Source organism: Pristis pectinata, chromosome 7, assembly GCF_009764475.1.
Source record: "Pristis pectinata isolate sPriPec2 chromosome 7, sPriPec2.1.pri, whole genome shotgun sequence".
Classification (NCBI taxonomy): domain Eukaryota; kingdom Metazoa; phylum Chordata; class Chondrichthyes; order Rhinopristiformes; family Pristidae; genus Pristis; species Pristis pectinata.
In genome coordinates this window covers 66,261,142-66,284,881 of record NC_067411.1, presented here as the reverse complement: position 1 = coordinate 66,284,881, position 23,740 = coordinate 66,261,142, and the positions used below count along the sequence as shown (strand labels likewise).

Genomic DNA, 23,740 nt, shown 5'->3' with positions numbered 1-23,740 from the left:
TTCCCACTTCAATTTTCTTTTTCTGTTTTTAAATCTCAAGTTTCAATTCCAAACATACAGCTACAGGGAGAACCAGGCAGGGATTTTATGTTTTTGGTGTTTTCTAAAGAGGGATGGTGCACAACAAAGTAGAATACTTATATAAATTGCTCACTGCAAGTTATAGGGCGAGCATAAGTCTATAACAACTTTCATTTAAAATGACATTATGAAATGGGGTAAATATACAAGGGCACAAAAAAATATTCAACCCCCACTTGGAGGACTTCCAAGGAGAGAAACATGCAAACTGTAAATCATTATGGAACATAAAACCTGTCTTAGTCTTTCTCATGATTCCCATTCAAGTAAAGATCAAACACATTACACATTCTAATTACTGCCTATTACTTCTGAAATAGTTCCACATTTCTCTACAGAGGGGGGCCAAGACTGCTCTGAACCTCAAGTTAACATTCACAACAACACCACCATGTTGGGATCCTTAACTGTCAATTACAAAGCAAAACAACAGGAAATTGTGTTCCTAAGGTCAAATATTCCTCACCTTGATTTCAGAATTAATTTCAAAGACATACCTACAAATGCATTGAAATACAACCTTTCAACTCCTGACCAAATGTGGTGCTTTTAACAAAAGGTCATCAAAGAAAGACTAAACAAGGGTAAAATTTCCACAAATATGAATCTTTCTTTCCAGTTACAATAAAATTAGGCGCTTATATAAAAGGGTGCACACAGTACAGAATATTGAGGACGACAAATGTAACTCAGCCACAACTTCATTACTGATGTGATTGCTAAATAAAATATACTGCTACTTTATCCTTTGCCAATGTGTAATGATTTGATCAGCTGAAGAATTCACATTCAATGAGGTGCAATGAGCACCATCTAACAATGATCCTTGAAAATAACAAGGGTATTAGTGACTAAAAGCCAAAAGGAAAAGTGCCTCTTTTTTAAAACTTGGTAATGATATAATGAACATAAACACTACAATGAAAACAATTCTGCAAACAAACAGTGCAACAAGCACTCAGAGAATTGTGATCCAGCAGCCAATTCAAAGATCCTGCACAGGATCAGTGTTGTGGCAGGATGGAGACACTTAATTTGATAACAAGACAAAAAAAAACTTCTATAATCAAGGACTTTCATAATGCAGCAACAATGATTACAAGCAAGTTCTCATTTTGTTTTTAAATCACCTACCCAGAAATTAAGAAAAATGTATGTTTATCACATTAGCTTAACACATTTATGTTGAATTTTTGCTTGTAGGTTAGCAAATGATATGACAGAAACTTTCCCCTGCTATTTGACCCTCAAATATAACCTCACTGACTTTCTATTATGTGGCAATTCAAGTGGTAATTCGAGTCATGCCATTCTCCATTGTAAATAATCAAAAGCAACGTGCTATATCAACACAGAAAATAAAATAAAAACACCTTTCCCTGACCTTTTTATAATTCTCTGTTCATTAACTTAGTTCAATTGAATGTTGCCAACGTTTTAAAGTCAAATCATAAAAGAACTATGGCTCTGGTCGAAATGCCAGGCCCTTTGTGTCAAAAGTTACCATTTGCACATGTCCAATCATTTGCCCATGATTAAGAAATTAATATTTTAGATCACAAGATGACAATCCTATTATCGTGATCGGTCCTGATTTCAATTACCACTTCAGTTTCAATTTAACTGGCTGACCACACAGCAGCTCTCCCAGCTTCAGCTGTGATGGGCCCAGTCCGTGAAGCATGACACATTCCAATTGCTGCCTATTACCAATGTGTCATCACTTGTAGTGACATCAAAACTATTTAAAAGCTAGATAACTGGCAGAGGTCAAGCATTAGGACTTGCCAAGGTGGACAGGTTGCCAAATTTTCATCCCCAAATGAGAAGAAAAACAAAAGCTTTGATATTTCAGGCCATAATTGAAATTCAGCAGATTTTTTGTAAATCTGTCAATCTGTCATTCTTTCAACCTGATCTGTGAATTCCATGAAATAACTTCATCTGATCTACATATGTATTTTACAATTGCTTTTCAAACAAAGGAACTGCCACCGCACTTTGAAAATATTTCTTTTACAAAAAGACCACATCTGTATTGCTTTCGAACAAAGAAACAATCCTGCACATGCTTTAGTAAGTAGGAACTCTGCCTTTCACAATGCAACATTTAATCAACAGCCCAACAAGACAGGTTTCTAATGGAACAGTAATTGAAAGTTGTACAGTAACAGATAAGCACTTTGTCTGATATTTTCATTTCTTTCTCTTCTCATTCCCAATCAATTCTTATCTTTCTCAAAGCATTCACTCTTACAATTCCACAAGTATTGTCAGCTTCACCTTGGCCAATTGGTTACATTTAATGCTCAAATAACTTGCTGCACAGAAAGACTTAACTTCCCAAACAGAAATCAGAAATGCAAACCTCGGCTATTTTCTCAACCCTCTCTATCTGCCAAATAAGATCAGCAAATAGGGGATGAACGAAACCAATGAGGAAACTACCATGTGCAATGGTTGAAGAATGAAAGAGTTGAGGGAGTCCCAGGAGAACAGTGGTGTGGGTGGGAGGTGGAACAATAGAGAACTAGTAGAGGGGGAAGCAAGATGCAGCTGATAAGAGGAAGGGAAGGAAAGGAGTGTACCGAGGGCGGTGAGCAACACACCGATACAGGATCTTCAATCTGAAAAGTTAACTGTTTCTCTATCCACAGACGCTACCTAATCTGTTGAGCGTTTCCCCATTTTTTTCTATTTAAATTGACAATTTTGATTATTTTGATTTCTTTTTGGGAGAGAAGGGATGGAAAGAGGGCCCAAGATAAGACTGGAGGCAATGAAGGGAAGTGTTCTGGGAGAGGTTGATGTGAAAAAATATGTAATAGGAATCAAAGTATGAGGAGAGAGGCAGAACGGCAAGGGGGAGAAGGCAGGTTGGTGAAAGAGGCAGTGGTGGTTGGGGCAGTAAGAGACTGTTGGTGGGGAATCAGGGAATAACAAGAAAGAAAGCAAACGAAAAGAGGGGGAAAAAGGGAAGAGTGAAGGGCAGGAATACAAGCTGAAGACAGTAAACTGGAGATAACTATACACACAGGTGTAGTAAAAAGTTTGCAAAAAAATTGCATATAGTTTTGAACATTTAAGGCCAAAGCAGTATAGAATGAGTTTGTAAGTTTTGTCTGATGGAGCCAGGAAGCCACAGGAATGAACTGGAAAAGTAAATCCTCGAGATGAAGATGACATGTACATGGGTCTCTGACAATAGGAGGAAGATACTGACATGGGTGGGCCATGCTATAAACATGCAAGGAAGTTATATTTAACATTCATTGCAGGTGATGTTTAAAGCTCAATTTTTGGGTCCAGATCGTCAGATCATCCAGTTCAGTTTGAACAAGCATACAAAAAGGTTATTGAAATGGATGCTCAATATGGAATGGTTCTGGGGACCTTGATTAATCCAGGGCATTGCACATCTTAGTACTGCCAAGGAGAACTAACCCAGCTTGGTTATCAAATATTGGTGGTGATCAAATATTGGACCTTCCTGATCTCAATCACTCACCAATTTTACCATCATAATGATACTTTGGAAGTTCCAAGTTCCACACTTGTAAACCAGCAATTAAAAAAAGATCATGCTTGGGAGCAAGATGGGTGTATGTTTTTGAATTCCCCATGATTCCGAAAGTTTAAGGATTCAAACAATTTTAAAAGAAGAGATGCTACCTGCATTCCATACTTTGCATCAACAACAGAGATAATACCTGAAGGAAAGAATAGTTTGTCAATTCTTGATGATCCATTTATATAACGACTTACACATTCTATTTCAAATCACAAATACTTCAATGCAGAAGAATTACTAACATAAATTTTGAACTTAGAAAATAATATTATTTTCTGCCCTCCATTTTTCTTTTTTTCCCCACATCAACAGTAATACACATTCTCACTGTTGAAAATGAGTTTATGTTTAACGAGACCTTTTAGGACATAATTTATCTAGTAATACTGGCAAGTCTAACCTTTGTCCCTTTACCCTATTCATCTGATACTGGCTACTGAAAACTACTCATCTGGCAGTTAAAAATTCCAAAGTTTGTTCTGGGCTTTGAAGTGCCGAGTTGGCTCCTGCGCTTTGCAGTACTGACACTTGACAACAGGTTTGCAATAATTCTTGATTCAATTAAACTTCACTTATTCCTGTTTTTCAAGATTACTTCCACAAATAAACAAGCAACAAGATTTCCTTCATACATTATGTGCAACACAACTGTAAAGTCGATAATAGAAAATATGATAATTATTTCACTGAGGAACCTCTGTCTTCTTAGCTTCCTCAGTGATCTGGTCAGAATTCCAAACTCGTTGTCCACTTTTAACTGAAATACCAGATTTATGCAGCAATGCACTTCAAATTTTACTTCCAATTTTTGAGTCACCGATGTATTGGGTTTCCTTTGGTCTTCAGCAGAAGGTTCCCTCACAAATTTTAAGGGCAGATAATGTTCTTGATTCCCTAAGTATCAGCCTTCTTGTAGCATCAGATAAGCACCAACTGACATCAGCGATCTTGACCATATTGCATTACCAGCACCCACCCCACCCCAGTTGATGGGTTGATGATAATTGGCTATATTTGTGAAAGGTTGATTTCTCCCTCAATTATCAAGTTATTAAGGAATTTTTGCACCTTTCATTATTTTGGCTAAAAGTTAATGGTATTTCAGTTTCACTGACAAAACTCATTTAAAATCCTACCATCAAGGTAAACATCACTTCCTAATTCTTCATCAACCCAAAACATGGTGGAAACAGCACCTATGGGAAGAAGACAGAAGTTAGCTATAACAGAACAGTTGTTAAAATTACATATTTTGTTGCAATGAAACTGTTTAAGTTTAACTAATTATTTCAAATGTTTACATCACATTTGGAACATTATTTTTTTCTACTTATGGCATTATTTACCCAGCTCTGAGTTTTTTTTTTCTTGGTCATAAATACATCATCCAATCTTTACACATTAGAGATTCTCTCACAAGTCTCTGCTGTCAACACAAGCTTTTGATCAATTTAAACATGGCTTGCCAACAGGGACACCAACAGAAAAGCCCAGATCCTCCACACCCTGCTTGTTCAAAGTGAGAGTCGACACTGGCAGCAAAGGCTCCAAAATTATCGAGCAATTCAATATTTCACATTTCCATAACCAAAAATGTCCTTGTAAAATGACCCTTAAATGGCTAATCTCTTTATACTTTACCTCTGGGAGAAAAAGTGAAAACCAAATAGTCACATGAATGAAGAAGTGACAGTGCTTTACCACCAAATGATGGAGCTTGCACAATCTACAAATTAGAAGAATGCAAAGTTGTGCAATCTGCATTAATCTCACCAGAGTAGTTTATTTTGCATGAAATTCATGGAGTCTGTTATTAATTCTGCATGCATCACATGTTGACAAATGTTCTGAATGCTTAAGTTGCTTTCAAAACCTGTGATAACAGTGATTTACTTTTCAGAAACTTACCTTGGCAGTAAAAGCTTCACACATAACACAAATGTATCAGTCTTGGCAAGGGTTGGTAAAATAAATTAAACTGCAGGTACCAGTTCCCAAAGGGTACTCCAGACATCTAACAGGAAGTCCCTCCAAACAGAGGATAACTTCATACACCAAGGAAACAGGCCCATTGACTCACTGAGTTTGTGCCGATACACCCATTTACACTAATCCACTCCTCCCAGATTTTATCACACACCTACACTCTAGGGGCAATTTTTATTGGCCAATTAATCTACCAACCTCCAGGTCCTTGGGATATGAGTGGAAACCGAAGCACCCAGAAGAAATGCATATGGTCACAGGGAGAACGTGCAAACTCCACACAGAAAGTACCAGAGGTCAGGATTGAAAAAGGGTTGAGGTGACTGTGAGAACTGCAGACTTTTCCACAGATGGAGCAAGAAGTGACAGACCAGGTGGATGGGTGTCTAGTTTGTGAAGTTGTCTGCTCCTAGCAGGGCTTCTGTGTGCTCCTGATGCATAGCATCTAGATTCTAAATACCTTCCCGAGTGCTCCTTCTCCACTTTGAGTGGTTACGGTCCACAGGTTCCCAAGAACCAGTGAAGTGTTGTACTTCAATGAGGCTTTGATTCAAGAATGTGCTCATTTTCTCTAAACAATTGGTAATCTTCTCCTACCAATGAGCTTAGAGTAAGGTGTCTGTTTCAGGAGTTTAGTATCCAGCAAGGTGAACAGTGCGGTCTGCTCAACATTGTTGGCTCATAGTTGGCTAACCTCTACATTACAATATGCAGAACTACGGTCATATGTGCAACCAAGCATGTGAAAAATGTATTAATTAGAGAGAAAAGTTTAAGCATTTTAAGAAAGTGAACTGTAGCAATGGTTATCTACCAATGCTGAAGTATTCAAAAACAAACGTGCAAAAAGTTTCATCGGCAACTTGGACAACTTTTATAGCTGCACATAAGCTTTCATTTCTTTATTAGTCACATATACATTGAAACACACTGTGAAATGCATCTTTGCGTAGAATGTTCTGGGGGCAGCCCACAAGTGTCGCCAAGCCTATAGCCTGCCAGGGATGATTGGATAATTCCCCTCTCAATCAAGCTTAGTGATTGAGATTGAAATAAGGCACTTCATTTTTCTGAAGAAATATCCTGATTTTACTTGGAGAAATTGTACGAATTTGTTTCCTCTGCTCTTTAAATAGACTGTTTACTGAATGAATCAATTTGATTTACTTTACATTATCACTTCTGGGAGACAGACACCCTGCCCACTTCCAACTCCAACATTACACAGTATTAATAATATTGTTTCACTTAAGCATTATTTGCTACCAAACTATAATTCAACTAAATATGCTTCAAAACATAATACAAAATTATCCTCGAGCTTCAATGGCTCAAAGGCTTCAATGGCTCAAGTCATTTGCTGGATTCCAAGTTGTCCAACTACATCTGCATAATCATTTAATAATCATTGCTAAGTTGAAGTGATTGAGAACACAATACTTTTCACAAGATTGTTATATAATGCTTGAATTTTTATTGGACTTAATCCAGAAAATGTTTAACATTTGTGCTCATTTCAGAACCAAAAGATAAGTCTTAAATCCCCGTTCCAAGCAAGTCAAAATATGACCTACTGATGCACAAAATCTGGTAATGTGACAAAATCCAAGATCAAACAGGCCACACTTGTCATAATTGTTTATGTAAGTGAATCAAGTCTTAATACATTCTCTCAGCCTATGGAAAAACTAAAGGCAGACTGTATAAATTAAGAACTGCCTGAGAAATGAGGTTGCTAAAAATATATTAATACAGCTGCTTTTACAATCATTTAAAGCACATCTTCTTGAACACAATGCTTTCAAGCCCTTGTAATACTGCTGAACCAACATCCTTGACCCAAAAATGTCTGTAAGTAAATTCACATTGAATATGAAACACAGAAGTCATTTGGTCTAATCAGTCCACGTGGATGCTTACAGGTGTACTCCGCTCAAGCCTCCTTTCAATTTATGATATCAAAATAACCAAGTCTTTTCTCCCTTGTAACACATATATTGGACACCTGTACTACTGTGGTGATGAGTTGTCTATGAATTGAAGTATTTTCTTCTGAATTCCCTATTTGATATTTTGGTGGTTATATTGCATTGAAACTCTCCAGTTTTGCCCTTCACCATGTGAAAATAGACTCCCTTCGCTCTACATTTTCAAATGCATTCAATATTTTAAAGCCTTCTGTTATGTCACCCTCAACCTTCTTTTTGCAAGAGAAAAAGAAATCCAGACTGTTCATCTTCCATCTGATAGAAATAACACTGTCATCCTGATATCATCTTTCTAGTGCCTCAGCATTCCACTTATAACGCACGCAGTATTCCAAAAATGGTTTAACCAAAAAATTCAAGATAACTTATTATATCTTACATTGATCCCTTAGAAATAAAACTTAGTTATTTTCTTTAAATGTTTTATCAATGGATAATACAAATTTTAATGATGTATTTGTGTATCCACATCTCTTTGAACTTCAAGCAATATCTCCTGGGAATCCCTGGCCTATGACCAGGCAATGTGGATGAGATGGATTCGGATGGCATTGAGAATCTTGAACTCATGGATCAGGAGCTTACAAAACCCCTGCATAAGTAACAGAAGGAGCACATCACCTCACAACCTACCCACCCACTCAGTTGGGTACCTCCTGCTCCATTTGTTGAGATTGTGGTTACATCACTAGTTTTATTAATCAACCTCAGAACCCAAAAAGTCAGAGTGGAAGCAGATCATCCTAATCCCTTGGAACTGCCTAAGAGTATCTCTTGACAATTTAGATTTTTGTCTTCCAAGTAATGTGACTTCCTTATATCTTCTACAAAAATGTGTTCCTCAGACATATTTGCCAATTATTACAAACATGCGTCTAAGTTTATTAAGGTCTCCTTGTACCTCATTACACCTCAATATCACCATACCTCTCATTTGTTGTCATCCATAAATTTAGAAATTGTGTTTTTGATTCTAACTTGCAATGTTTATTCTGTACTCAGTGAACTTCCACTGCTGTTTTCACATACAGTGATATTCTGAGAGCAAGGTGCTAAATGTATTTTCTTGCCTGATCACAGGGTTAATTATTAATCCCCTACCTCCAGGAGCTTCCAAGAATCTTGTTAGGAGGGTTGGTAGATAACTGGATAACACTATAATGGCTAGTTTTTGTAAACAAACTAATCCAACAACCATGCCAGCCCAGACATTAGGAATGACAATATGTAACTTATAGGTCCTTCTGACATATGCTTAAAGTGATTGACAAAATGAACAGAATTGTATCCATTACAAATTATTAAAAACAGGTTCCTCCCCAAATCTAACATAAAATTCCCAGAGATTAAAAGCAAAACAAGCCAAGGAATTATTTAAATTTTAACATAGTTTATTAAAAACTATTCCAAATTCAACCCACGTTTTTGTTTTAGCTTGCACAGTTTCTGCTGAGACATCTGTTCAACACTGCATTCAAAAGGATCCCTTTGACACTAAATGCTATCCTAAATATAACTCCCACAGGATGGCTGCTTCATCGAGCAATCCAGTTGAGAACCAATGGAACTGCTCAGCATTTGACTTAACATACTTTGAAGTGTCAGATACCTTTCAGACTGGAAAACAACAGTCAAACTGATCATATTAACTCTAATTAAAGCAAAAGGCTCTCTCTTAAAAAGAGGGGATTCTAAATAAATTCTGTATACAGTGAGAATTTCTGAAAAATAAGTCTTCTGTGAGATAAAAATAGAAATTTCATCATTTACAAAAGTCTTCTTTAAGTTCACTGATAATGTTCTTCATTCTGGCTTGACTGCTTCTATATGAAATAGTTAACTTTCATGTTGGTATAGAAACTGGTTAGGCAACTTTATGGATTAAACTTCAGTTTGGACCATTTCTATTTTTTCCACATTTAGATGATACTCCAAATAATTCAAGGACAAATAGACACATATAAAAACAAAAAGATAATAACATTGTTTTCTCAAATGAAATCGATAAGTGGTACAAGATGTAACAGAAGGATCAAGAATGAACAATGTTTCAAATTTTGGATATAAAATCAAATCAACAAAATGCAGACCAGAGGAGGTACGGAGCTTTCTTTTAAAAAAAAGCACTGATGATTAGAAATGAATTTTTGACATGTCCCAAGGTGACAGCTGTTGATAAAGAGCAAATAATAAATGAAAAGTATTTTTATTTTGAGAAGAATTATGACATGTCCACCTGACAGAATGAAATACTTAGGGGAAATAAAACAATGATAACTGAACTCATTTTGTTAATGTCTAAACCTTTCTACCTGAACTGACAAGATACTGACCTGGCACGTCATTCCCATCAACAACAAAAGATCTGTCAGTTCGTTACAATGCTTGCTCATCCGAGATAGAACTCAGCCCAAAGGCTCTAATGACTGCCTGATCTGTATTGATTTTTTTCCCCAAAAGCTTAATAGTTTCCCTATATTGTGAAATGGGATTTGCAAGGTATGAGTTCAAAATCAATGTGCTTTATTTTAAAGGAACTCACTACAGCATGACAATTACTCACTGAATTTCCGCTTGCTGGGTTATACATGAGGAATAACTTGGATGGGAATAAAATGTCTCAACTTACTTTTTGTTTCAAAAGATAGTAGCTCTTTACGATTTTATGAACCAAAAAGTCAAAAGAATTCTTCTCCAGCAATTTCATTGTCTTATAGAAGAGGCTGAAGGAATGGTTATTCTCTATTCCTTTCAGTAGAGAAAGGATACAAGAAAGGATACATTGCAAGCTATTACTCAGGATGGCATTCTGCAACATAATGCAGGATGGATTTTGAAACTACAAGTCTGACTCTCTCAATCCCTAATTAGAGCCATGCCAAACAGAGTATCCATTAGGAAGTGTAGATTGAGGGGTGATACAGATTATGGTTTCTAGCTCATGGTCACCGACTGATGTAATGGTGCTACAGATCCAAGGCTCATTGAATATGTGATCTCTGGCTCCTTGAACCTTCAGCTGCCGTCTCTCAGACAAGCAATGCACCAGAGGACTCTTGACAGTAATCTTCCTATGTCTGATTTTGATGGTCAGCAAATTCGGAAATAAATCTCCGTAATCATAGGTCCAACAAAAAAATGTGAGACTACATCAGCTATTGTCTTTCATATTCATGCTTTCACATGCCATTACCTGGATCAGCCAAACCAGTGGTTTCCAGCAGAATGTAGTCAAACTTTCCCTTTTTCTGCATGAGGTTTTCGATGGCCTTCAAGCCATTGTCCCTGTATGGAATAATTATATTTAAAAGATCTTAGCATCCCAGGGCTCTTTAAAATAAATGTACATGTTTTTAGCACAGCAGATTTAATTACAAACTTTCATACAGTATTGTTTGTTTGATGCAGTATCTTCAAACTCTTGCATGCAATGGAAATAGGGAAAACTTACTATTTGCAATGTTTTCTAATAAAGCCACACAAAAAAAACCCACAGCTAATACTAATAGGCTGAACTGTTCCACTGTCCTTTGCCTCCTTATTGGATTGTGGGGAGTTGGTTTGCCACCGGACAGATCTTACTGAATCCTTGGCCTTGAATACATGGGGCAATACGTTGTGTTGCAACCTAACAGCTCCATTGACCCACATTCAATACTAATACTGGGTGCTATCTGTGTGGAGTTTACCCATTCTCCCTCTGATCATGTGGGTTTCCCCTAGAGTACTGTTTTTTCCAAAATCACAAAGACATGGTAGATTAATTATTACTTTAAGTTACACAGGGGAAGTTGATGGACGTGTGAAAGAGAATAGGTCACAGGGAAATAAGTGAAGGAATGGCACTGATGGGATTATGCTAAGAACCAGCAGAGACTTATCCAAATTTACTGATAAAAGGTATGTGGGAAAACTGTGAGAAAGTCTGCAAAGCATAGAAACAGGTTAAGTGAGCAAAAAGATGGGGGGGGGGGGGGGGTGGGGGGGTGGAGTGTGATAAAGAGAAACATAAGATTATCCATTTTGGTAGGAAAAATGGAAAAACAGAATAAGATATGTGTATTAGTCACATGTACATCAAAACACACAGTGAAATGCATCTTTACTTAAATGGTGCAAGGTTATTGAATGTTAGTGTTCAAATATGATCATCCTAAGATGTACAGCAAGCATGGACCTATAACAAATATCTAGGAAGGCAAGTGCAATACTGGTATTTATTGTGAGAGGGATAGAATACAGGACTATGGATATCTTGCTCCAATTGAACAAGGCATATCACTTCCCAGGTGATTCCTTGGTCAGACCACACATGGGGTGAGTACCATGTACAGTTAATGTCTCTTGTTGAGGAGAGATACACTTGCCCTTGAGGCAGTGCAGCAAAAGCTCACTGCTTATATTCCCAGAATGAGGGAGACTTATAAAGAGAGTGAGCAGAATGAGGCTCTACATTCTGGAGTGATTCTTACTGAAAGAGGCAAGTGCTGAGAGGGCTTGACAGGATGGATCCTGAGAATGTGTTTCCTAGCTGAGGGGTTGTAGAACTAGTGTTATAGTTTCAGGATAAGGGGACAGCTATAGAGAATAAAAGGAATTTCTCCTCTCAGAGTTATGTAAATCTTTGGAATTTCCTACTCAAAAGAGTTGAAATGCCATAAAGTATACTCAAGGCTGAGAGTAATAGAATTCTGAACTGCAGCAAAGTCATAGGTTACGGGAATTGCACATGAAAATGAAAAGACCAGATCGGCCATGATTTCAATGAATGCCAGAGCTGGCTCAAGAGGCCATATAGCCTACTGCTTATGTCCTTAGGTTATAATCTTAACTGCCTTCAAGGAAACAAAGCAGATGCCCTGTTAACATTTCAGGGGTCACTGATCCTGCATGTATCCCAGTAAGTCTGAATCCTAACCTAGCCTTTTGAGCAGTTAAATAGAACATAAGCAGGAAGGAATTGTAGCACTGCCTTGAAGTAGGCAGAGGTACCCAAGCAGGAGGCAAACCAATAATATTCTAATGAGCCTTTCCTGTCCTCCATATTCCCAGCCTGACAAAACATACTTCTGCATACTATCCACAGCCCCATTAATATCATAATCATAAAATGATGCAACAACGATGATGGTGCTTTGGCCCATCATACCTGTGCCAGACGCTCTTTCATAAGTTATCCAACTCCTGCTTTCTTCCACCAGACCCCACTTGCCACCCAACCACTAAATTTATTCCCTTCAACATTTAACCAAGTTGCACCAAAAAATATTAATAAGTCAGCTTCCACCACCCTTTCAACTCATGCACTCCAGAGCACATATCACAGTTTAGAAATAAATTCGTATCAGCTCTTTTTTTCCCCATTCAGTTTCCAGTGGTAAATTACCCTTCCGCCACTGAAAACTGTTTCCATTTCCTCCATCAGAAATTGTAATGAGTTTGTATCCATCTATCCTCTTAACCTTGCTCTGATATCAAATCCAGATCCTCACATTACAACCAATGTGTCATTCTAATTCTTTTCTGCATTCTCTCCAAAGCCTCGACACCATTGTCATATACAATGATAAATCAGAAGCTGAACCAGAGTTTTATAAAGCTTTAGTAAGGCTTCCTTGCCTCTGTATTTAATGTACCATTATTATTAAACCCAAAGATCATATGGACCCTTTTTTCTTCTAAGACCACTCAAACTTACCCTCCCTCCTTCAAAGATTTGCGTAAATACAACACCACGTCACTCAAATGTACTCTCTTTAAAACTGTAATGTTTAGCTTATATTACTTCACCTTATTACTAAAATCAAAATAAACCATTTTGTACTTCTCTGAAGTTTATTTCTACCCTTCTCAATGCTTACTGCAATTCCAAGTTATATGTCACTTGTAAACTTTGAAACTGTGGCTGGTGTTTCCACGTTGTTTATTAAAGTACATTAAAATACCAAGGCCCATATCTTTAATATGATACTGTAAACGGTACTATATGAACAATTTCAGATGGTTGAATATCCACTGCTGGCTAAAACTGAAGAAATAGTCATATACACCACATAAAGTAGGCCCCACCTATGGACATAAAAGAAAACTGCACATGCTGGAAATCTAAAATAAAAATAGAAAATGCTGCAAGTACTCACCGCATCTGTGGGAAGAGAAACAGAGTTAACATTTCACATCAAGGACCCTTTGTCAGAACTGGGAAGTGTTCACAATGTTGTCTCTTCTAATTTGGAGAAATCAAACACAGATTGGCTTTGTGGAGCGCCTGCGTTCAGTCCTAAGGGGTGACCCTGAGCTTCCTGTTGCCTGACGCTTTAATTCTCCATCCCACTCTAACCAATCAGCCTGTGGCCTCTTGCACTGTTACATTAAGGCCCAATGCAAGCTTGAGGAACAGCACCTCATCTTCTGTCTGGGCATGCTGCAGCCTTCTGGGCTCAATAATGAGTTCTACAACTTCAGGTAACTTTATTTCTCTGTCTGTATTGGTGATCTATCTGTGATATTGGCTCAGCTTGTTTTGTTTTTTTTTCCCCCTTTTTTATCATGTTTTTTTCCTCTGAGAGTGGAGAACGTGGCCAGCCTAACCTGCTGGACATGCCTGTCTGCTGTGCTGTTTGCAACTCCTACATTCTTTTGCCCATGTTCTCACTTACTAACTGCTCCCATTCACTCATCAACCAGGTAACCAACATCACCCCAATTTTACCCTGCAGTTTAACAAGCTTCTTTTATCTTCTTTCCAGTTCTGATGAAGGGTCTTCCACCTGAAACACTAATTCCATTTCTCTTCCCGTTAACGTGGTCTGAACTGCTGAGTATGTCCAGCATTTTCTGTTCCCACCTATAGGCAATGCAGTGTACAGACAATGCATAAAGTGGAAGGTATAATTTGAAGCCAGTTACTCAATATTCTATCAGGAATATGTAATTTGACTCAGTCAGTGGCAATCGATGTGTGAGATCAACGGTGTAGCTCCAAATGCTGCTCAACAATACAAGTGTATAGTGGCACTGCTGGCATAATCCTTCACAGAGACACAAAACATTCTGCAGATGCTTGAATCTGGAGTAATACACAAAAAGTGCTGGAGGAACTCAGTAAGTCAGGCAGCATCTATGGAGGGAAATAAACAGTCGACGTTTCAGGCCGAGACCCTTCATCAGGGCTGGAAAGGAAGAGGGCAGAAGCCAGAATAAGGTGGTGGGGAGAGGGGAAGGAGCACGCGCAGGCAGGCGATAGGCGAGTTCAGGTGAAAGGGGGAAGGTAGGTGGATGGGGGAAGGGGAGAAGATGTAATAAACTGAGAGGGGATAGGTAGAAGAGGCAAAGGGCTGAAGGAGGAGGAGTCCAGTAGGAGAGGGCAGTGGACTGTGGACTAAAGGATGGGGAAGGGGAGGAGAGGAGATCGGCAGGTCATCACGGTGCGGGAAGGGAGCCATAGGAATAAGGGAAGACAAAGAAGGGGTGGAGTTACCAGAAGCTAGACAAATCAATGTTGAAACCAAGTGTGGCCTCAACATCGATTTCTCTAACTTAACAGTAACTCTACCCCTTCTTTTTCTACCCCCCCCCACTCCTTTGTCTTCCCTTATTCCTGTGGCTCCCTTACCCTGCCTTGATGACTTGCTCATCTCCTCTCCTCCCCCATCCTTTATTCCATGGTCCACTGCCCTCTCCTACCAGATTCCTTCTTCTTCAGCCCTTTGCCTCTTCTACCTATCACTTCTCAGCTTATTACATCTTCTCCCCCTCACCCACCTACCTACCTTCCCCCCCTCACCTGGACTCACCTATCCCCTGCCTGCGTGTGCTCCTCCCCCTCCCCCCCCACCTTCTTATTCTGGATTCTGCCCTCTTCCTTTCCAGTCCTGATGAAGGGTCTTGGCCCGAAACAGCAACTGTTTATTTCCCTCCATGGATGCTGCCTGACCTGCTGAGTTCCTCCAGCACTTTTTGTGTAATAGTCCTTCACAATTCAGCCAATATATGCAGCTAACACACTCTACAGTTTACATAGCTCAACTTGGACAACACAGACTGCTAACATGTGCCATAGTTCAAAAAATGCCTTGAAAATTTGAAGGTGAATTGGTAAACAACATTGAAACGCAAGATGTTCTAAATGCTAACTCATCAATGCAGCAGATACCCAGATAGTCTTTGAGATCACAGGCATAGTTGAGGCAGAGCATGATAACAAATATTACCTTCTTCCTATTTAATCTCATCTTCATATATATTAATCTATCTTTCTGCATGACATTCTCTATTCCACTTCTGCAGCTCATTACAATTTTTTTCCACACCTAGTCTGTTTGCAATCAATGCTCTTATAGGAGTAATCCAGCAAATATCCTTGGTCAAAAGATATACCATCTCTTCTTGCCCACTTCTTTTTTTTTTGGTGTCAATATTTGAGTGACAGTCTGCTCCAATAAAGTTATTTTTTGTTGGGGGAAGGATATACAACAAAATACTGCATATACAAGATCTCAGGAACATCAATACTGCTTTGAAAGCTTTTTAAGCACATTCGAAAGACAAAAAGTGACGTTTTGCTAATTGCAGCTATTCTCGATGTGCTGAGGTTTTATTTTAATAAATTTAACCTGAATGAGTAAAGATAAGATTTGTTAGCAATTTACACATATCAAGACATTGCTAGAATTTACCAGAAGCCAAATAACATGCACCCCATTTAATCTGCATAAAGGACAATCAAATGTAAGAGTAAGGTTTCATGATGCACATTAAAACCGTCAAATTCACATCAAGTTTGTAGATACGAATTTCTTATTTGGATATCTGTTTATATTTTAGATTACCCCATTGTTTTCCCTATTACTTTTCACATTAATCCAAATATTTTTCATCTAAAAGCTTTTAAAAATACTATTTCTAAAGTAATGCCACACTAACTTGAAAATTAGTTTTAAATGTCATTAGGTAAATTCTATTCCTATATTTAGGAACTATACAAGTGTGTTGAAAATATGGTTTGCATACTATGTTTTTTTTCTTCTTCATTAAATTTCTCAAAATAATCAAATTGCTAAATCAAAATCTAGTCATTCTAATCTTGCTATCTGTAAGAGCTTGCTGTGGGGGTATTAGATGTAGCTTTCCTGTAACACGACATTTCAAAAGTAGTTCATTGGATATAGAGTGGTTTACAGAGCCTTGAAATCAATAATCACTTGAAGAAAATGGCTAAGCAGCATTTTGGGAAGTTGTGAAGCTGTGAAAAAATGCCACATAAATGCAAGTTCTTTCTTCTTCTTCTTTGATATTTAGCAGGGCTTTTTTTGTTGCAGCAATTAATTAGTCAACACTCAGACCAGAACAGTACCAGACATTTATTCCTTTTACCTTCAATACAAAAATATACACATCTGGGAGAAATGGCCCATGTAAAAGCAGAAATTCAATAGATCTGCTACTTTAAAGTAATCAGTCCTGTTGAATATAAATTTGAAATATATTCATCCTTTTTGCTGTCTATTTGCTTACTGCATCTTATTCTACCTAACTATTCACAGCATTATAAAAATCAGCCTTTTTCTATGAAGATTAAACTTGTCAAAGAAAGTAAAACATGAACCTACTTCACAGAACAGCAAAGGCATCCATTCCGTAGCTCCAACCATTCCTCATAAAGTTCTCCTGCATGGCTAACAGCCAATGATTTCTCTAGAGCACTCCCTACAACACAAGATTTGAAATTTTCGGTAGATACAATATTAAAAACTGCACTATGATTAATCAAGTTGCAAAGTCATTGATTATTTGTCTAATTGCACCAAACTCTATTTGTCTACTTCCTACCAAAGATTATTCATCACCTACTAAGAGCTTACCATTATTCCTCATGACGGTCAAGTGAAATGTAGGATAACAATAAGCTATGGTGTAAATGTCCTTTTCATCTTTACTCTTGTCTGAATTCATACACAAGTTGGCTCAGGTGAGATCTTATTCATTTATTCAGAAGATTGCTTACCTTCACCAAACTCGTTAAGGATTACAGCAATCCTCTTATTGTGTTGTTCCGTTAGAATGTAATTCAGAAGTGTTGTTTTACCAGCACCTGTCGAAATACAATAGTAAAGATGTTGTTCTTAGAAGAACAGACATGCTTCAATTAGGAAGTTTATCCCACAACCACATCTCTCTTTTCCATATACATATATTATATTTAGCGATCAGAGTCACAGAGTTATATAGGAAGGAAACAGGGAAATCCAGCACCCACTTACACTAATCCCATTTTTCCCCCCTCATTGCCATCAGCTCCTCCCAGATTCTCCCTCTCACCTACACATTAGGGGCAATTTACAGTAACTAATTAACCTACCAACTTGCGAGTCTTTGAGGAGAGGTAGGAAACCAGAGAACCTGGAAGAAATCTATGCAGTCTCACGGAGAACATGCATACTTCACACAGACAACACTGGAGGTCAGGGTTAAACCCAAATCACTGGATCCGTGAGGCAGCAGGTTTACTAGCTATGTCACTGCAGTGCTCAATGTACAACTGTTAAATATATTAACAAATAAATTATGAATTTTAAAGACTCAAACTGCATAATAGTTGATTGTTAGCCTTACCTATATCCTATGGATCATGACTTTTATTCCTATTGCTAGTTATATTATGTGGATGCTCTGGAAAATTCAGGACAAAGAACCCAGTTTGTCATAATGACATAAAGAATAACAATTTTGGTATAGCATTAGACTAAGACTGATTGAAAAGTAAAGGAGTATATTTTACATGAAAAGAATCAAACACAATCTATTCAATTTTATTTTAGTTCCACAGCTAAAAACTTGAAATTGGAAACTCTCTCTCAAACCAAGGCCAAAAGCAGATTGTTTGGTCATTATGTGTCATTTGTGAGAGATGACCACGCACAAATTTGCTACCTGGTCTCCTAAATTACTACAGTGATCATATTTCATTTGTATTTTATTGGCTATAAAGCAATTTGGGATATTTCAAGGGACTGAAAGATACTAGTTAAATACAGATCTTTATTTTTTTCCAAATAAACCTTCAAAGGCGTGGCTCCATGTTTCAAACTGATCATGGGCACACAAAGAGCGCTCCAGGTCTGGTCTACATTATTACAAAAATACTTTCCCCAATAATATTAACAGATTATTCTAAACTGTTGCTTTTTTTTTGGCTTTCCTTTCAGTTCTACTGAGTACTCCCTAAACCCCAGCAAAGTAAGATAGTGATATAATATCCACCTCCATGATTAGCATTTCAGTTTTGTTCCTGTTATTTTATACTTCTAATATTTTTAGTTCCTCATATGTTGATACATTTTGTTATTGGAATAGTTTTACAATTAACCTAATCTGTTGATCTACCTTAATAATACTTACCTAAATATCCAGTTATGATTGTTACTGGGATCCGTGCACTTCCTACATTTGGACCTATTTCAATTGGAACCAGCTTGGGACATTCTTCTTCATCTTCTTCCAGAAGGACATCTGCCATGTCTGTTAAGAATCAATTAAAAGTTACTGAGTCACTTCAACAGAGTTTAATATGAATGTGGCATCACATACTCAAACAGCAAATCAAGGTGGTGGCAAAAAGGCACAGTGGCATGTTATCAATGTACAGTTAGAAATTAACCTTAATCTGGCAAAGGAGTGTGTACATAAATAACACAAACTAGAAAGCTGCACATTCCAGCTTAATATCAGTAAGCCAGCCAGCAGTCTGCTGTTTTCCCTTTTTCAGCCAAAGAACATTCAAGCATGTCACCCATACCACCAAGCCAGGGCCCAAATCTATTGTCCAATTTGGCCAAGCCAATTGGCATCTCAAACTACTGCATTAAAAAAAAAATTGTTATAAGAAAGGTACATAGTTTAACAGAAATGATCCAGTTAATTACAATGCAAAAGACAGTGGAAAATGTCCAAATTCCTGGCCAATCAGCACCAATCATTTTTAGATAGTGGATTTGATTTACTGAATGCTAAAAAAAAACTTGAAAGCAAGAACTAATTTTAATCTCATCTTCTTCTGAATTTTGTAGTGCAGTTATTTTCTTCACATAAATTGCAGGCAAATCTGTCACTACCTTCTGCAGCTGGACTCCCCATAGAATCTGCATTTAAAGCACAAGCTTTCTGAAGCAGCCCAGTATACAAGCTGTGGAACCTGTTTACTGATGCAATCTGCAAACCCATTTATTGTAATAGAAATTTTACATCTGAGGATGAAAAGCAAGAAGGCAAGTTACATTTTAATTATTTGTAAATCATGGGATGTTATTAATTATGGAGAAATGTTTTAATTTTTAATGTTTAAAATTGTAATTAAAATTGTATATTTTTTCCTCATGTATTTTGAAGACTTTTGAATATTAAAAGCTGGGGTACATGTTCACCATCTATCAAAGGTCTTCACAGCAGTTGACACCTCCAACTTCATCACCAACCTTTTTTTGACATTCCGGTAGGACAACAGTCATCCATGCTCCATCCTAGTTCCACTTGCAATATCACATTTAGACCAAAAAGTGCACGATTTACAATTATATCTGCCTGTATTTGTGTTCACAGAAAAACAAAAGGACAATTTTGAAGCAGGATATAGCCTTTTCAATTTCACCTCGCAAATGGAACCTGGGTTATGTCTGGAAAACAAGTTGTCAATGCTGTGATTGGCACACAAAAGATCTGGCAAGAAATTTGATAAAGCTAATCACCTTAAAAAACAAGTAAAAGAAATTTTTATGTGTAGAGTTCATGCATGCCAGATATATGTAAAAATGGGACACAAGAGTTGATGCAGTTTTAATCCAGGTTCTTCAAATGATTATAAGAAAAATTCACTCATTATAAAAAGGTAAAGGATGAACATCCTCATAAGAAACCTCATAAAATATTGAAAAGATTTAATTAATAGAAAGATTTCAGCCTAAATGAATTGAGGAAATTAAATGGCAATGCTGGCTATGAATCTTGCACTATGTTGATGACATACTCATTGAATTTTACCAGTGTTATAGTAATATGACTGTATGCAGATAGTGCTGAAGTGCATCATAGTGCAAGATAATACATGATGTAGATGTGCTGGTGTGCACATAATAATGGGCTGGCCACAACAGATGACCACTAGAATAACAGCTGTTAGCACAAATAATAGCCAAATGTTCAAAATTTACATTGTGGATTCCAGCGACCTCAGAACTATACAACAGCATTCTACAGTGTAGTATATATTGGGCACACTGCGCCTCCATTCTCCTGTTTGGCTTCTTAACTTTTAAGGTAATTTTTATTAGCCTACAGCCCTTATCCCCCCCTCTGCATTACCTGAATTGACTTAGCTGAATGCTCACCTCCCACTAGTCTAGTTTTTGGCAAGAGTCGCATACCTCTGGGTTGAAGTACATACCTCCACCACTTCGAGACTTAACATACATTGACACCAATTCCTCGTTTTGCAATTAAATGGGACAAGAGTCGTCAATGCTCCACACGAGTACTACCTAGCTATATTTTACTCAACCCATCTCAGAAGCTCTGACTTTAACTCCACTCTCTGTCCTGTTGTCTTCTCTCCCTTTCTGTTCACTTCTAGGATATGTCTCCTAAAATTCCCTACACAACTTGGCATATTTAGTTGCTTACCCCCTGTATCCACCCACATGTGCATTTGCTGGCACTCCAGATCCAAGCTTCTTCCTTCTATGGAGACACAAGAATCTGCAGAGGCTGGAATCTGGAGCAACACGCAAAGCGCTGGAGGAACTCAACGGGTCAGGCAGCATCTATGGAGTCCAGATGAAGGGTCTCAACCTGAAACGTTGACTGTCCATTTCCCTCCATAGATGCTGCCTGACCTGCTGAGTTCCTCCAGCACTTTGTGTGCCGCTCCTTCTTCCTTCTATATCTACTTTCTCTTTTTGCTACCTCTCCTTTTACCATTCTTGGGCACATCTCTCCTTTTGCTATGCTTGTCTTCTTTGCTTCTTTGTGTACCCTGCCCTCATAAATGACTGCCACAATCCAACTACACCATAAATGCCTCCCACCATTCAGTGTTCCTCAGCCTTCCCACACTCCTGCCACTGTCCAAGGCTTGACTCCCTCCTAGATGAATCTGTTTCTCTCTGGGCATCCTCCAAAAAGGTCTAGGGCAATGCATCCTGTTGACTCTTCATGAACAGTAAATGATCCATCCTGCTCTGTCACTAAACTCTTTTAGGCACCTGTGGGGTATTAATCTTGCTCTTTCCTATCCAATTCACTTCACTCTAATGCTGATCTTGTTAATCCTACCAGTGAATCAGCTATCTCTGCCCCTTTCTGCCTCTCAACTAACAAGGCCTTTGGCATCTACTCATTGAATGTTGATGATTGCATCAATGTTGTAGCCTTGTTGGAAACCTGGTTGACAGGTGATGACACCTTTCTTTTAAATTGTGCCTCACTATATCGGCCACTGCTTACCCCTCCCAGATGGCCATTATGACTGTGAGGCTCTTTAATTACCCCTTTATCTGTTCCCCTGTTCCTGTGGACCATCTCTTCCTCCACTGAGCATTCCACTTGTTCCACCCCACTTATTTCCCAATTAAAATCCTTGTTCTCTATTAGCTCCCCACATACCATAACGTTTTTCTGTAAACAGGATCATCACCCTCTGCACCAAGTGACTTATCATCCTTGACAATTTCAATCATGTTTCAATTCATCATGCTCTCTGTGTCCACTACTCTCACTTCACAGAAATTCCCCAATCCTTTCAGCAATTACTCCTGTAACCACTCCTGGCTCCTAATTTTTAAATTTCTTATTCCTGCTTTCAAATGTCTCTGCAGTCTTATCACTGAGTCTAACCTCATCCAGTACAATTTGCCCTTCATTTCCAGCCTGTTGACCATATACGATTTTAATCATCCTACTATTGATAGCTAAGTCTTTGACTGATAAGGGCTCCAGTCTTTGAATTCCTTCCCTAAATCTCCCCACTTTTCTTTAAAACTTTGCATAAAACTATCTTTCAATCCCAGTTTTTGACATCACCCTGAAGATCTCTCTATGAAGCCCAGATTGTGTTTGATAACACTCCAGTGAAATGCTTACATTGAAAACACTGTATAAATGCAAACTGTTGTCATAACAATAGTGACTTCTAGTCAGACAATGTAGCACATGCAAATCCAGTGTTATGGACGAGGCACGATATCAGAAAAAAAACTGTTGACGTCTGCTGCTTACACAGCTAAAACTACTCTACCCCATAAATACCTACTGCTTAGCATTCTTCAAACTGTATAACCGTTTCAGGAATGCTTGAACGTCTAACAATAGTATACTGAGAAGCACACTGGATCTTCACTGCATGAACACTGATTTTGAACTACACCGATATTAAGAACCTCAGCTTGGTAAAAGTTTACATTAACAAAGAATTAATTGTAAAGAACGAATGTGCAATGCCATCGGCTTCTGGCATTGTTCCTTCTCACAAAAGCCTCAGCCATCATACTACCTGTAAACAGAAATAAAAGGTCTATTCATTTGTCTCTTCAAGAAAGAATTAAAGACACGAAGGAGGCAGTGCTAGTTCCTCACCGTCTCAGCACACTGAGTGGAACTCGCCTCTCCCTGCAGCCGCTTCCGGTGTCACATGGATTGAGCTCGTACACTCAACGAGCTGTGCCGAACGTTCCATACATAGAACGTTGTGTCGGCCGTGCACTCAACGAGCTGTGCCGAACATTCCATACATAGAACATTGTGTCGGCCGTGCACTCAACGAGCTGCGCCGAACGTTCCATACATAGAACGTTGTGTCGACCGTGCACTCAACGAGCTGCGCCGAACGTTCCATACATAGAACGTTGTGTCGACCGTGCACTCAACGAGCTGCGCCGAACGTTCCATACGTAGAAAGTTGTGTCGGCCGTACACTAACTCACTCACTTCAGCGTTCCATTCCGCTTACTTGCTACTGCCCGAGACCGCCCCCGATATATGTTCCATGTGCCTCATAGTTGCAGCACTGTCAAAAGTTTATTTCCGAATCAAGCCATTGCAAGTTGCTTTAATCTTTTTTCCCATT

General features: G+C 38.3%; 1 protein-coding gene across 6 annotated transcripts in view; it reads right to left on the bottom strand.

Annotated features, from left to right (window-relative positions):
• Window positions 1-23,329, bottom strand: part of cbwd (COBW domain containing) — a 47,248-nt gene extending 23,919 nt beyond the window's left edge. For 3 of the 6 annotated variants that reach the window (XM_052019969.1, XM_052019974.1, XM_052019975.1), the window contains exons 1-8: window positions 23,168-23,242; window positions 20,100-20,205; window positions 19,027-19,146; window positions 17,633-17,719; window positions 17,238-17,334; window positions 10,820-10,911; window positions 4,789-4,848; window positions 3,754-3,791 (exon numbers count right to left, since the gene is read on the bottom strand). In XM_052019969.1, coding sequence (XP_051875929.1) covers window positions 3,754-3,791; window positions 4,789-4,848; window positions 10,820-10,911; window positions 17,238-17,334; window positions 17,633-17,719; window positions 19,027-19,146; window positions 20,100-20,136 — 531 coding nt within the window. In that variant the 5' untranslated portion in view covers window positions 20,137-20,205; window positions 23,168-23,242. Of the gene's footprint in view, window positions 1-3,753; window positions 3,792-4,788; window positions 4,849-10,819; window positions 10,912-17,237; window positions 17,335-17,632; window positions 17,720-19,026; window positions 19,147-20,099; window positions 20,206-22,927 lie in introns of all 6 variants that reach the window. The other 3 variants (XM_052019972.1, XM_052019971.1, XM_052019973.1) reach the window with 3 other exon arrangements.
• Between the last annotated feature and the right edge of the window lie 411 nt (window positions 23,330-23,740).